The sequence below is a fragment of the Cucumis melo genome, chromosome 11 (assembly GCF_025177605.1).
Source record: "Cucumis melo cultivar AY chromosome 11, USDA_Cmelo_AY_1.0, whole genome shotgun sequence".
Classification (NCBI taxonomy): domain Eukaryota; kingdom Viridiplantae; phylum Streptophyta; class Magnoliopsida; order Cucurbitales; family Cucurbitaceae; genus Cucumis; species Cucumis melo.
In genome coordinates this window covers 3,778,079-3,794,591 of record NC_066867.1, presented here as the reverse complement: position 1 = coordinate 3,794,591, position 16,513 = coordinate 3,778,079, and the positions used below count along the sequence as shown (strand labels likewise).

The 16,513-nt window shown below is 32.9% G+C and overlaps 1 protein-coding gene across 1 annotated transcript; it reads right to left on the bottom strand.

Annotated features, from left to right (window-relative positions):
* Positions 1 to 7,802: 7,802 nt before the first annotated feature.
* LOC127144077 (exopolygalacturonase-like) lies at positions 7,803 to 15,255 on the bottom strand. The gene is made up of 4 exons (XM_051079671.1): positions 15,072 to 15,255; positions 14,683 to 14,982; positions 14,032 to 14,550; positions 7,803 to 8,254 (listed from the first exon to the last, which is right to left on the bottom strand). Exons 1-4 carry the CDS (start codon positions 15,204 to 15,206, stop codon positions 7,994 to 7,996), a joined length of 1,215 nt encoding a protein of 404 aa, XP_050935628.1. The 5' UTR covers positions 15,207 to 15,255; the 3' UTR covers positions 7,803 to 7,993.
* Positions 15,256 to 16,513: the final 1,258 nt, after the last annotated feature.

The window sequence follows — 16,513 nt, the reverse complement described above, 5'->3', positions numbered from 1 at the left end:
GCACACTAATATCTAAAAGAATATTAAACGATTTCCTAAACATTTAGGTGAAGAATATTAAGCGATCGTTGTTTTAAGCGATCATTTAGTAAAGTCTAAACGATCTTCTTAATAAACATAAAAAATATTAAGTGATCGTTTACCTACAAGTAGTTTTGCAAACAAATATGATATTTGAATGTCATCAATTGATCATTCATAAACTATGCTTTCTCTAATTTATATAGCATTTATACTTGTGCGTTATAGAGAAGAATCGATACTTGTGATTTATGTACATACATACTGTTGAAATTTGTGTCCTAAAACTCGTACTTTGTTATTTGATTCAATATAATTTATTATTGAATGCTATAATCTTAAAACCAATAAATAAAGATGTTGAGGCTCTTTTATTGAATTTGTCATATATACTTGAACTTTATGTAGAGACATATATAAATATGGATAAAGTTCAAGTTAATAGCACAAATGGTCTATAGTGTATGAATAAGGTTGGGCGCCTTATTCTGGTTAAACACTATGGATGTGGCCCGCTCTGTAGCTAGTACAAACGATGTAATCCTGAATCGTTCATGTAGAGACATGGGAGTGGGGACGTTCTATGTAAATGGTTTGCATAAGACTGGAACCACGAAATAGTCACTTTTAGTTATAACACCGTAAACTGTAAACTAACTATTTCATTTATGATGACCTAGGTAACTTGATCTTAATCCTGAGCTAACTATGAACTTCTGTTTATTCGATAGTATCCTTAGATCTGCATAGGTGAGGGTAGCCCAACATCGCTGGTCCAATAAACCTCCAATTTTAGGGGTAAGACCGAGTGGATAGCTAGGGACATAGGGTGCAAGATGGAATTCACTCCTACCCACTCCTGGGATAGTTGATGATAGGTTGTTCCCTTAAGGATTGAATCCAAATCTTGAACAAGGGGCCCCACCTTCTCATTGGTCTAAGAAGGATTCTGGTTTATAGGTTGGACCTTAAACCAATTGTTCAATAGTGGATCATTGGGTCTTAAGGAGCAAGATGTAATCTCGAGGGTAAAACGTTATTTTGACCCAACCAAGATTATGAACAATCTATGAAGGATCGACTTACTCATCATGGTTATATTAGGTGGACAGAAATATATCTATAGTGAGGGGAGTGCAACTAAGAGTCTTTAATGGAATGACTCTTTAGTTAACGAATGTTGATTAACTTTGGTCTAAAAGAGTTTAGCTAGTTAATCTCGAATTTTTGGAGCCCATGATCTATAGGTCCATTAGGTTCCCCTACTAGCTCATATGGATTCAACTAAGAACAAGTATGTTGAAGTAATTTGAATTGTTCAAATAAAGATAAGAGAGAGAAATCGAGAAATATACAAGATATAAGTTGGTAGAAATAAACTTTAAGTTTTGTGTTTAAATATGATTTAAATAAATATAGATTCATATTTAAAAGCTTGAAAAGTTTAGAGAACGGTCAAAAAGTTAACATGTTAATTTTGAACTTTGATCGGATTTATATTCAAATATGATTTGAATTTTAGAGAAATGAATACGGATTCATACTGGGAGGTTAGAATTAGTCAAGATGGAAAAATTAGTAAAAAATCAGAAAGTTGACTTTTGACTAAGAAAAGTCAAAGTTTGACTTTGACTTAAGTTAGTCAAATGACCAAAATACCCTTTTGACTAATTTCTTAATCACTAAATGTTAGTAGGCGATGTGGCAGTTAGTTATGAATTGAAGGCCACTAATTTTATTAAGAGTTAATGATTTGATTGGGTGTTGATTATATATGAAATAATTTACATGCAATTTGCATGTAAATTTCATATAAAAACTTCTCATTAGCGAATGAGAAAGAGATGTTCTGTTATCTAAAAAAAGAGCACCTAAACGATACGCTCCCATCTCTCTCTAAATTTCTCTTCGCATAACCGAGTCCCACAACTCTATTTTTGGTCCTGAGCATAGTAGGTCAACTTGGTGGTTGTCCTTGTTCGTGATATTTAGACAAAGAAGCGTTAGATTAAAGAAGATGTTTAGAACTACAAAGGGAAGAACATCATCTACCTTTTTGCTTTTCGTTTAAGTCCATCGCATAGTAGATGCATGTTAACTTCTAAATCATTTAGATGCATATAGAGTAAAGCATGATCCATTAAATTCCACTATTGTATGTCTCCAGTGCTTAGTTTTTCCATCACATATATGATATACAACTCCAACAAATGTCGCAACAAATTTCAATACATAGGAGTGTTGGTCCATAATTGAAATGCCAATTGTTTTCTGAAGTACGACATGTTTTCTTGACATAATGTATCTAAAGCAAAACCAGCAGCCATGTACTCAAAATACTTAATGGTGAATATGCCACAATCACTATTATTTCGTTGTATTGGAATGGAGTCGACAATGACAACTGGCCAAGGTTCCTTGTATGTCGATGATCCACCTCTCCTAGCAAAGAATCCAGTACTATCTAACAAATTTGGCACCAACTCTCAAATCGACAGTAATATGTTTCTCATCTCTTCGGTACTTGTAAGTGACGGAAGCGAATCCTATACCTTGACTTGACAACTTTCCAAATCCAAGCATAATAGAACCCAATGGTTGACATGGACATTGAATGGAGAGTAAATGTAATCAACACTTGCCCAAGGATCTTGGAAGTCCTCTTTTAACCCGACACATAGTCAACCGACCTATACTCTTCCTTCTAGTCAAACGGGCGATTCTCTTTAATACATTCTTTGTATTGGGGCTACTTTGCAACTAAAAGCCGCTACAAAGAAAAAAATACAAACGCAAATATTAGACCGAAAGACAAATTCAAACGAAAATATATACATAAAGTAACGTTACGATTCCAAAACATAAAGATTGTGTCTGCAGTTGTGAAGTTTTGAGCATAAGGTTTTCTGGTTACCTTAATCTTGAAGTGAATGAACAGAAAAAGTGCATCCAAATGCTAATAGAAACAAAAGTAAGGACTAAATATATAGAACCATAACAATAAAAAAATTATAATGGCATAAATAATAAGATAATCCCTTACCTCATTCGCCAACCACCGGCGCCATATAAACAAGTCTCTGAAAAATATCTTCGATTTTTTCCCATGAAAAGTTTCACGCACCTCATCATTTGCACGCTTGTCTATAATCCAAGCTCTAAATCTATCTAAATCGACGTCAAGTATTTTATGCATGGGATCATAAACAATTGGTTCACACTGAGAGGTAGTGGTGGTTGATGTCGTAGACCGTTTAGGTAGAGTTGTGAATGGAGTTGAGAGGTAAACACTTGCACGCTTCCTACGGGCGGGCCGAACGTGTGGTCGTTGAGTGGGAAATGGTTCTATCTCTGTGACGTCGGAATCAAAATGAGTACGAAGTTTTTTCCTAGTGTCCTCAATTTCAACCTCATCGTCAACGACATCTATTGGCTCCTCTAAACCAATCTCAACCTTCTTCTCTAACACGTCGATTGGCTTCTCTAACTCAATATTAAACTTCACCACATTACTTGTGTCATCCTAGTTTGGCATCCTCAACCAAGGAGGGGTATCGATGGTGTGAACATGTTCGTCGCCCTATGAAAACTCATAATGCATTAGTGTGGATAATGATAGAAATTAAACATCAATATTAGCAAGAACATGGAACCAAACCTTTTTAAGTTCAATGTGTTTCACCCTATTACTTGTGTCATCCTCCTTTGGCATCCTCAACCAATGAGGGGTATCGCCCGTGTCAACATCTTCGGTCTTAGCATTATCCACTTCTTCACTTTCTAGTGTATGATCTACTCAGCCTTTAAACCCCTTGCGGTCTCATTCGTCACCCTATGGAAGCTCAAAATGAATTAGTGTGGATAACAATAAAAAGTAAACATCAAGATTAGCGAGAACATGCAACTTAACGTATGAGTAATTACCAAATATTAACTGTTTGATTCCTAACCTTTCTTTGAAGTCCAATGTGCTTCAATATGGTTGACATCATGCCCTTCAATTTGTCAATATCTTATTTTAGACTAGTAAGTTGTCCTTCAACAACCGCTACTCGATCTTGAAGATTCCGAATAGCCTTTTTCATCTTAGATTTCGACTTCCATTTCTTACTCTTTTTTAAGTCACCTTCATCATTACCAACTTCTCTTCCTCTTTTTGAACCACCATTCTTCGACTAAACAATGGTAGATGAGCCTTTTCAAAAAGTTCACCTGAAGAAATTTTCAACTGCTCCTCTTCAGGTGTCATCTCAATGACCGCCTTAATTATCAACTACAAAGAGAAAAGGCAAATGTATTTAGGACAAAGAAATAGGCATAAAATCATGTGATCCTTAAGTTAGTTACTATTGCTTGCTACTTACCATTGGCGAGTCAAACACCTGGCTTATAGTTTGGGACTTTGGTGATTGTTGGCACACCCACCTCAGCATTCGTGGTATGACATCATTGTTTACTTTTTCTACACCACATCCAATGATGGTTGGTATAGACTCATATGCCCAAACCTATTCCACATTTGACAAACAAGTTTAGGAAGTGTCCTAAGACATATATATATATATATATATATATATATATATTATATATATATATATATATATATATATATATATATATATATATATATATATATATATAAATGTATGCATAAGTTTTGAAGTAAGAAGTAAGAAGTAGCATATTTGTAATGCATGCAGAAATCCATTGATAGTATATTTTGTCTTAGTTGATTTCTTCTTTCCCTTGGCATATTGCATGTCCAAAGCTCTTTTTAAGGCACTTAGCGTGCGTCCAAAAACAATCCCGCCCCAATCATAATTATTAAATGTATTCTAATTATCAGCAATCTTGAAAAATTCTGGTCGACTTTGGTTTGCCTATCTTTTCCTAACAAAGATAGCTCTATAAAGTACACTAAAGCTAATTTTACAATATCATCGTCATCACCCTCATATTCCAAAAATATATCCTCTAAGTCGCTTACATAAATACTCTCTTTGTCTTTGAAAAACTTCTTCAATAATCTACTATTCCCAACCAATTGAATAGACTCCTCTTTAGGACCCTATAGACCCGTTATGATGTTAAACTCTCTCCTACCAAAAGTACAAACAACGCCCTTAGTAAGAAATTTATATAAACCATGAGGGCCTAAGAGACTTAACAAACATCAATAGAATCCAAATGGATTAGTAGGGGTACCAATTTCATTTCGAATAAATAGTGAAAGTTTGGAATGTGCGAGATGTGTGCAAGATACATGTACAAACAAACAAAAGTGCATGTAATCTAAAATTATCAACTCACATTCAACTATTTAAAATCTTATTAATAGACTTAAGTCTTAATTTAAGCCTTTCTTCTTACAAACAAACTACCTCAAATTAAATAGAGTAGTTTTTTAAACCTTTTATTATGCTCATGAGCTATATCGACTAATACATCATTCATAGTATTTCAAAATTCAAAGTTATAGAGAAACCTAACAAAAGTGCAGGTGATAGAAAGTGATCAAAGTGAAAGCCAGAGTGGTTTGAGAAGCATCCATAGCTGCATGAAAAATTGCTCATAATAGAAGACAATACACAATAGATAGAAAGCAATGTAGATAAAAAAAAAAAACTCACTGCTGAATAAAGGAGCTTCAACTGCACTTCTAAGAGTCAGCCAATTCAGAGTTAAAGAAGGGATCCAAAGAAAAAGGAGCAAAATGCCAACTATATTTAACTTCAATTCATTTCACTACCCATTTAACTTTCTAAGAAACTAAACCAAACTTTGACTAAACTAATTTCCAGCAAATAAGTTGATTCCAAAAAAGCCTAAACCAGACGGATGAAACTCACAACAAATACCTAAACCAAACATTTACAGCAAATAAATTGAAAATGGGTTAGAGATAAAACTCACTGAAATAAGAGAAAACGCTCAAAGTGGATTGAATGGTTCGAAAAGGAGAAACAATGAAATGCACTGGACGACCGATGAACAGTAAGCAATGAACGATCAGAGTATCTTCGAAGAGCAGAGTGTAGGAGTAGAGCAAGAAATTTCAAAAGCCAACAAAAGGCGATTTTTTTTTTTACTTCAGGTGTTCTACGCGAAAAAGAAGGGAAAAGGAAACTCTACGTGAAAGAGAAGGGAAAGCGAATGTGGAAGAGAAGGGAAAGAGAAAGAGAAATTTAATGAAGGGCAATTTTGTCCATTCACACCTAAATTGTCCTAAAACTCTTCATTTTCAAAACTATCCTAAAAGTCATTTAACCCTCCTTTTTTAACCTATTTTTGACAATTTTCCAATTTTTTTTGTTATTTCTAACAGTTTTAGCTTTCTATACATGAAGATTTCTCTAATACAAAGTCGTTATAATGGAAGTATTTTTAGTAAACTTTGTAATTCAAGTCAATATTTAGAATGAGCGGAAATGTTCTCAAGATAAATTTACTTTGAAAGGGAGATTTAGAGAGTTAGAGATGGTACAATCACATATAAATTTAAAGTTCAATTCACGTGTCAAATTTATTTGTTGAAATTTTACGAGAACGTTAGTACATATCAATTATACTAAGTCAAGCTCACTCTTACAATTGAATTTCAAAGTTTCACCTCAAATATTTTGCATCCATTTAACCCTTAACTAAGGTCCTTGATTTTTACTTGGATATATGATTGATGTTTACAATTTACAATTTGTTATTTGATTTATAAAATTTAATTTTAAGTCTAATGAAACTCTAATTTTTTTATTATGAATCTATAAATTTTGATAAAGTTCAAAATATATTAAAATTGATTAATCTATTAGACATATACTTAAATTTACTTCGAATGGAACCTTTTTTCCCTTAATGTATTCGAGAATTTGGAAAAACCAAAGTTTATAATCTATAGGTTGTGCTTGCAATTTTAAAAATTAAAGAACTAAGTGGAAACGAGTTTTGAAATTTAAGGACTAAATCTTTAATTTAATGTCTTATGTACGTATACGCAACTTTTACCTTAACGTTTTTTAGCACAACTTTTTTTTTTTATCGTAATCTATAAACTTTTCGAAGTGAGCTTATTTTAATAATAATTAATATATCAAACTTTTCTACAAGTCGAAGGTTTGACCATTTTCTTGCAAACTAAATAATGATGATAATGATAATAATAATAATAAGGGACATTTTCAAGTACCGCAAAAATGAATCAAAATATCTACAAAATATCACCGTCTATCTAAGATAGACCGCGACAAACAAAGATAGGTTACTATTTGTGTTTATCAATTGATAGACACATATAATAATTTATCGAGGTCTATAATAAATAAATTGTAGTATTTTGCTATATTTGTAAATGTTTTTAACAATTTTGTCATTAAAATAATCTTTCCTGATTTTGTATGCACACAATATTTTAACACTATGTATGAAAATTCCAAAACTAAAAATACAAAACTTGGAATTATAAAAATAAAACTGAATATATAGCTGTAAATAGCTAAAGAAAACAAATATAAGATTTAAACCAAAGCAAAACAATTTTGCAAAACAATTCTTTTCCTTTTCTAATTTTAGTTAGGTTATATTGTGGAGGGTTGTGAAGAGATTATATATATAACAAAATATTAGCGGTGATAACTTCTATCAATATCTATCCTATTTGTTATCTTATGTAGTTATTTTCAATAGTTTTATCATTTACAATGATTATATATATGTGTGTGTATATAATTGTGGTAGCAAAAGAAATAAATTACAAATAAAATTTTGTAGAAAAATTGCATTGGTGCTTTGTACTTAAGAAAATATAATTATTATTTCTCTTCAAACAATCGTAATACAATTATTGAGAGCATGCCTATGATCACAAAATGTATGTAATCAAACTTGTCTAATGAGTTTTTTTAGGGCAAAACAAAAATATGCTATTAGAATAAGGATCATTCAAATGGTTTGAAACATTTATCAAATCGACAAAACTTCAATCGCTTGATGGACCACCAGCTGGTGCAGGTTCACCACAAATTGGAGGATTTTGCTTTCCTGAAATGACGGGTTTCACATTTGCACATTGAGACTTAATTGGACCTTCACTTCCACTATAAGTGAGGTCAATATCAGCAACTTCCACTCCCTCACATGGATTACTTTGACTACAAACAATTTTGACTGCAACCGGAGTCGCGGATGTGCCTCTGATATTCTTGAAGCTTACGTTGCTGATTTTAATTTTTGATGGAACCTGAACAACAAAGAAAACACAATAAAAATACACAATTCGAACAATATTATTATTGTACTTTTAAAAATTAATGTGTTTTGGGTAATTAATAAGTAAGTACATACCTTTCGGTTGCATTGGTTCCATGGACAATATTCTTGGTCTATAATGACAGGATTGCTGACATTAACCATTTCGATATCTTCAAAATGCATGTCAGAGGCTGGGAATGCGACGGGAGAATCTGGCCATGTTTTGATCCTAACACCGTTTGTAGTATCGGTCAATTTGCATTTTTTCACCGTCACTCCTACCACTTCTTTTTCCTTGCTATATTTTCCCAAACTTCCTATGCTAATTCCATGTCCTGGTCCGCAAGTAACATCACTAATAACTACTTGTTTGTTGGTATCCCCCACAGATATACAATCATCTCCGGTTGCGATATTGGTATTGAGAATGTTAATCTGTTCTGAACTACTCACGTGAATTCCATCAGTGTTGGGACTGTTCCCCGGCGCAGTAATTGTCACATGGTCAAATGTAAGATTCTTGCAACCCAAAAGATTAATATGATAATTCTTGCTATCCAATGACGTTATGTCCTTCACTATTGAATTCGTGACGAAATTGAGCTTCAAATTCTGATCATTAAAAAAAAAAAAAAAGAATCCTTGAGTTAAAATATGTTTGATGATTGAGAAAATATGTAGTGGTTAAATTATACGTAAGATATTAGGCTAAAAGCATAGACATGTTGTAATTAAAACATGCAATTACCATGGGAAGCTTGGTGCATTCTTTCTTTAAATGACAATCATTCTTTTCCCAACCTGCTTTTCCTTGACCATCCAAAACTCCAGTACCTGACACTGTCAATTGATCGACATATTCTAAAAGGAGTAACCCATCTCCTTTTGGGTCAGCCGGAGCTTGTAATGTCCCTTCAATTTGTAGTTCAATAGCACTTTTACAAGGGCCTTTAAGGTTGGATTGACTTAATCCGTAACTTCCTTTTGGAATCAAAACTTTACTTGGTGTGGTCGATGCACACGCCTCCTTCCATGCACTTGCTAAAGCCTGTAAATTAAATCATTTCATTTGATAACTAAAATGTTTTAATTCACATAAATTAAAATCGCTCATCCAACTAATGCAAGTACTCATACCGCAGTTACATCTGCATTAGGTTTGGCACCGTATTTTGTGATATCAAAAACACTACCACTAGATTGAGCTTTAGAATTAGACACCAACAATAATAACACCGGTAATAATGCCACAAAGTTTGATATCAAACCCATTTTTTCCTCTTTCTACTTTTTTTTGGATCAAATTCCTAGCTGAGGAATGATTGGTATATTTTCAATTTTGATTCATGGAACTCTATTTATAAAGGAGAAAATTATTGGAATTGAAATTCTCTCTCAAATGTTATTAACTAACTAAATGTGTAAAAAATGATTCCGTGGTTGAAGTTAAATGCATGTATGCTATGATTAGCTTTTTGTGGCTTAAACATTGGATGACCCATTCTCCAACAGTCATTTTAATAAAATTCATTCCTTAAATTTTTCTCACACTAACATCAATAGTTCTTCATCCCGTAAAGTTAGGTATAGTGTAAGCAACATACAAACAATACCAATATTCAAAAGATAGATGAAATCTTTGATTGAAAAAAAAATATATCAATCACATAACTAATGAAATTAGTTAACTAATGGAATTTGTGTCCTAAACTCGTACTTTGTTATTTGATTCAATAAAATTTATTATTGAATGCTATAATCTTAAGACCAATAAATTAAAGTCCCGAGGTTATTTTACTGAGTTTGTCAAATACACTTGAACTTTATGTAGAGACATAAACATGGATTAAGTTCAAGTTAATAGCCCAAATAGTCTATAATGTATGAATAAGGTTGAGCGCCTTATTCTGGAAAAATACTATGGATGCGGCCCGCTCCGTAGTTAGTACAAACGATGTAATCCTGAATTGTTCATGTAGAGACATGGGAGTGGGGACATCATATGTAAATGGTTTGCATAAGACTGGAACCACGAAATAGTCACTTTTAGTTATAACGCCGTAAACTATATAAACTGACTATTTCAATTATGATGGCCTAGGTAACTTGATCATAATCATTAGCTAACTATGAACTTTTGTTCATTCGATAGTATCCTTAGATCTGTATAGGTGAGGGTAGCTCATCGTCGTTGGCCCAATAAGCCTCCCATTTCAGAGGTAAGACCGAGTGGATAGCTAGGGATATAGGGTGCAAGATGGAATTCGCTCCTACCCACTTCCGGGATAGTAGATAGGTTGTTCCCTTAAGGATTGAATCTAAGTCTTGAACAAGGGGCCCCACCTTCTCATTGGTCCGAGAAGGATTCAAGTTTATAAGTTGGACCTTAAACCAATTGTTCAATAGTGGATCAGTGGGTCTTAAGGAGCAAGATATAATCTCGGGGGTAAAACGATATTTTGATCCAGCCAAGATTACGAACAACCTGTGAAGGATCAACTTACTCATCATGGTTATATCAGGTGGATAGAAATATATCTATAGTGAGGGGAGTGCAACTAAGAGTCTATAGTGGAATGACTCTTTAGTTAACGAATATTGATTAAGCTTGGTCTAAAAAAGTTTAGCCAGTTAATCTCGAATCGTTGGAGTCCACGATTTATAGGTCCATTAGGTTCCCCTACTAGCTCATATGGATTCAACTAAGAACAAGTATGTTGAAGTAACTCGAATTGTTCGAACTAAGAAAAGAGAAACAAATCGACAAATATATATAAGATATAAGTCAGTAGAAATAAACTTTAAGCTTTGTGTTTAAATATGATTTAAATAAATATGAATATAGATTCATATTTAAAAGCTTGGAAAGTTTTGAAACGGTCAAAGTTGTAGAAGTGAACATGTTGACTTTTAACTTTGAACTTTGACCGTATATATATATTCAAATATGTTTTGAATTTTAAAAAAATGAACGCGGATTCATACACGGGAGATTAGAATTAGTCAAGACGGATAAAATAGCAAAAAGTAAAAAAGTTAACTTTTGACTAAGAAAAGTCAAAGTTTGACTTTGACTTAATTGGTCAAATGACCAAATTGCCCATTTGACTAATTACTTAATTAATGAAAAGTTAATGGGCAACGTGGCAGCCTATTTTGAAATAGAAGCCACTAATTCCATTAAGAGTTAATGGATTAATTAGGTGTTGAGATTATATGAAATAATTTACATGTAATTTGCATATAAATTTCATATATAAACTTCTCATTACAAAATGAGAAAGTATGATGTTTTTTGGTTGAAAAAGTCACCTAAACGATACACCTCCTTCATTTCTCATAAGTTTTACTTCATAAAATCGAGTGCCATAACTCCGTTCTTGGTCCTGAGATTAGTAGGTCAACTTAGTGGTTGTCCTTGCTCGTGATTTTCAGGCAAAGAAGAAACTTTGGATCGAAGAAGAAGTTCAGAACTATAAAAGGTAAGTTCGTTGTTTACCTTTTATGTTCTTCGTTTAGGTCCATCGCATAACATATGCATGTTAATTTCTAATTCGTTTAGATGCATATAGAGTAAAGCATGATCCTTATTATTCCGTTGCAGCATGCCTCTTATTATTTTCCTTTCAACTTATACGCATAAGACCGACATATTATCATAAGTATTCCCCAACACAATTAGGTTATGGCCAAGAACCAAATATTTCTCATTTGCGAATTTTTTGTTGTGCAATATATGTTCCAATTTCCCACCACAACGTACTAAAATGGGACCCCAAAGAAGGTTAGAAATATATGTCAGATTTGAATTCCCATCAATTATTAGATATCTCGAACCATTGACGGGGGATGTATTTACTACACGATTCGCTGATTGTCATTTTAATGAGACAAATTTTCCAACATTATGGGGAGGAATTAAGAAGTTGGAAAATGAAATTGTCTGAAATGTATCGCTATTGTCTCATTTAGATCCTCGTACAAACCAATGTGAACTAGAAGTTCAAAAGATAATTCATTTACAAAGTGTAGCAAACCAAATGCCAGATGCATTTACAGATACTAAAAAAGTGACCAAGTCATATATTCCAGCTACAAATACTCCATCTAGAATTGAAATCCCAACTCAACAAGTTGATACAATTAATGAATCAGCGCTACACCAAAAACGTGGTAGACCGATGGGTTCAAAGGATAAAAATCCTTGAAAAAGAAAAGTGACTAATAGTCGAAATGACTTAATTGACAATAGAAACATTCAAGAAAAAGTCCTGGACACAACTAATGGTAAAAATGTTGAATAGACTCAAGTATATGAAGATAACAATGAGATCTCGATAAATTATACCATGACAAGAAAAAGATGGAATAGAACTAATGTAGTTGTGGACAACATTTTTACGTATGATGTTGCACATAATATCATTCATGAAAATAAGGATTATGAACCTAAATCTGTTGACGAATGTCGTAATAGAAAGGATTGGCCCAAGTGGGAAGAAGCCATCCAAGCATAATTAATGTATAAAAATGATGTACTCTTTTTCCTTCACTAAGACTTTTTTCCATCTGGTTTTTTCTAGTAAAGTTTTAACGAGACATTTATTTTTATATAATATGGATATCTAAGGGGGAATATTGTAAATATAATGATATATTTTAAATATAGATATCTATAACCTACATAGGTTACAATTTTCATATAACTTTCATTCAATTCCATATTGTAACGTTCATCCCATTGAATTCCATAATGTAATCTATATCATGATATGTCTTATAAATAGAGGAGTTTGGTGCCTTTATAAGACAAACCACAATTGGAGTTCAATTGCCTTCTCTTCTCCATCTCTTCTCAATTCTTCTTTTTTGTTCTTGCATTGTTCTTATTTAGTTTTTGGTTCTTTATTTTATAAAAGCAAAACAATTCTTTTCCTTTTCTAATTTTAGTTAGGTTATATTGTGGAGGGTTGTGAAGAGATTATATATATATATATATATATATATATATATATATATAAAACAAAATATTAGCAGTGATCACTTCTATCAATATGTATGCTATTTGTTGTTATTTTCAATAGTTTTGTCATTTACAATAATTTTATATATGTGTATTTATATAATTCTGTTAGCAACAGAAAGAAAATACAAATAAAATTTTATAAAAAAATCGCATTGGTGCTTTGTACTTAAGAAAATACAATTATTATTTCTCTTCAAACAATCGTAATACAATTATTGAGAGCATGCCTGTAATCACAGAATGTATGTAATCAAACTTGTCTAATGAGGTTTTTCAGGGAGAAACAAAAATATGCTATTAGAATTAAAGGATCTTTCAAATGATTTGAAACATTTGTCAAATCGACAAAACTTCAATCACTTGATGGACCACCAGCTGGTGCAGGTTCACCACAAATTGGAGGATTTTGCTTTCCTGAAATGACGGGTTTCACATTTGCACACTGAGACTTAATTGGACCTTCACTTCCACTATAAGTGAGGTCAATATCAGCAACTTCCACTCCCTCACATGGATTACTTTGACTACAAACAATTTTGACTGCAACCGGAGTCGCGGATGTGCCTCTGATATTCTTGAAGCTTACGTTGCTGATCTTAATTTTTGATGGAACCTGAACAACAAAGAAAACACAATAAAAATACACAACTCGAACAATATTATTATTGCACTTTAAAAATTAATGTCTTTTGAGTTAATTAATAAGTTAAAAAATAAGGAGGCCTAACTTTAGTACATACCTTTCGGTTGCATTGGTTCCATGGACAATATTCTTGGTCTATAATGACAGGATTGCTGACATTAACCATTTCGATATCTTCAAAATGCATGTCAGAGGCTGGGAATGCGACGGCAGAATCTGGCCATGTTTTGATCCTAACACCGTTTGTAGTATCGGTCAATTTGCATTTTTTCACCGTCACTCCTACCACTTCTTTTTCCTTGCTATATTTTCCCAAACTTCCTATGCTAATTCCATGTCCTGGTCCGCAAGTAACATCACTAATAACTACTTGTTTGTTGGTATCCCCCACAGATATACAATCATCTCCGGTTGCGATATTGGTATTGAGAATGTTAATCTGTTCTGAACTACTCACGTGAATTCCATCAGTGTTGGGACTATTTCCCGGCGCAGTAATTGTCACATGGTCAAATGTAAGATTCTTGCAACCCAAAAGATTAATATGATAATTCTTGCTATCCAATGACGTTATGTCCTTCACTATTGAATTCGTGACGAAATTGAGCTTCAAATTCTGATCATTAAAAAAAAAAAGAATCCTTGAGTTAAAATATGTTTGATGATTGAGAAAATATGTAGTGGTTAAATTATACGTAAGATATTAGGCTAAAAGCATAGACATGTTGTAATTAAAACATGCAATTACCATGGGAAGCTTGGTGCATTCTTTCTTTAAATGACAATCATTCTTTTCCCAACCTGCTTTTCCTTGACCATCCAAAACTCCAGTACCTGACACTGTCAATTGATCGACATATTCTAAAAGGAGTAATCCATCTCCTTTTGGGTCAGCTGGAGCTTGTAATGTCCCTTCAATTTGTAGTTCAATAGCACTTTTACAAGGGCCTTTAAGGTTGGATTGACTTAATCCATAACTTCCTTTGGGAATCAAAACTTTACTTGGTGTGGTCGATGCACAGGCCTCCTTCCATGCACTTGCCAAAGCCTGTAAATTAAATCATTTCATTTTATAACTAAAATGTTTTAATTTGTATAAATTAAAATCGCTCATCCAACTAATGCAAGTACTCATACCGCAGTTACATCTGCATTAGGTTTGGCACCGTATTTTGTGATATCAAAAACACCACCACTAGATTGAGCTTTAGAATTAGACACCAACAATAACAACACCGATAATAATGCCACAAAGTTTGATATCAAACCCATTTTTTTCCTCTTTCTATTTTTTTTTTGGATTAAATTCCTAGCTGAGGAATGATTGGTATGTTTTAAATTTTGATTCATCGAACTCTATTTATAAAGGAGAAAATTATTGGGATTGAAATTCTCTCTCAAATGTTATTAACTAACTAAATGTGTAAAAAATGATTGAGTGGTCGAAGTTAAATGCATGTATGCTATGATTAGCGTTTCCTGGCTTAAACATTGGATGACCCATTCTCTGACACTCATTTTATCAAAATTCATTCCTTAAATTTTTCTCACGCTAACATCAATAGTTCTTCATCCCGTAAAATTAGGTATAGTGTAAGCAACATACAAACAATACCAATATTCAAAAGATAGATGAAATCTTTGATTGAAAAAAAATATATCAATCACATAACTAATGAAATTAGTTAACATAAACTTGATAAAAGTATTTTTTAATTTCTATAGTTAATTAACTTAATTTTTACATGTATGTTAGTTTAGAGTTCAATTCTCTTGTTAATGTTCTAATTGAACAACATGTGATACATTTTAAGTTAACTAGTATTTAAAAAATCCCCTATATAGAATCTATGGATATCAAATTAATTAATTAATTAATTAATTATCAATTATCAATAATATGAAGAATGATTGATGCACTTGAAATATTGTATGTTTATTAAAGGAAACATGTATGCTTTATTTCAAATGTAAGTTACAGTTGATTTAATGTTGATTGTCGGTAGATATAATGATGGTACACTTGAGTTGTTGAATGGTGGTAGACATACAAAATAAATTTAAAATTTACAATTTAGGCAAGAGAGGATATGCCAAACAAAGAAAATTGGACTCTGATGCTAAAGTCAGAGATGTGAACTTCAAAATAAAGAATCGTTAGAAGTTCTTAGATATCTCATATGAAGTTGTAATTATGTATCTTTAGGGTACTTTATATAGGGTTTATCTTAGTCAAACTAGCCGAGGGTGAGCTGTGAGCCGCAAGCTGCGAGCCGAGGGTGAGCCAAGCCGGGCCGAGCCACCTAAGCCATATTTTTTCTCCCTCCACTTTGGGTCACGGTGAGTTTTCGGTAAGGATCATTTTGGTAATTTACCCAATGTTGCTATAACCATTTCGAGTTTGAATATTAGAGTAAGACTGGGTTCTATCTTTCGTTCCTTGAAGGTAGTAGGGATTTGACGCTCAAGTTCTTGGGTCCTACGGCAAGTTCATTTGAGAATAGCTCCCTTTACTCGGGTAAGCCGACGTTTGTTGTTTCGAATGATTTAAAAAGGTGACTTTTACTAGTGTCATCGTT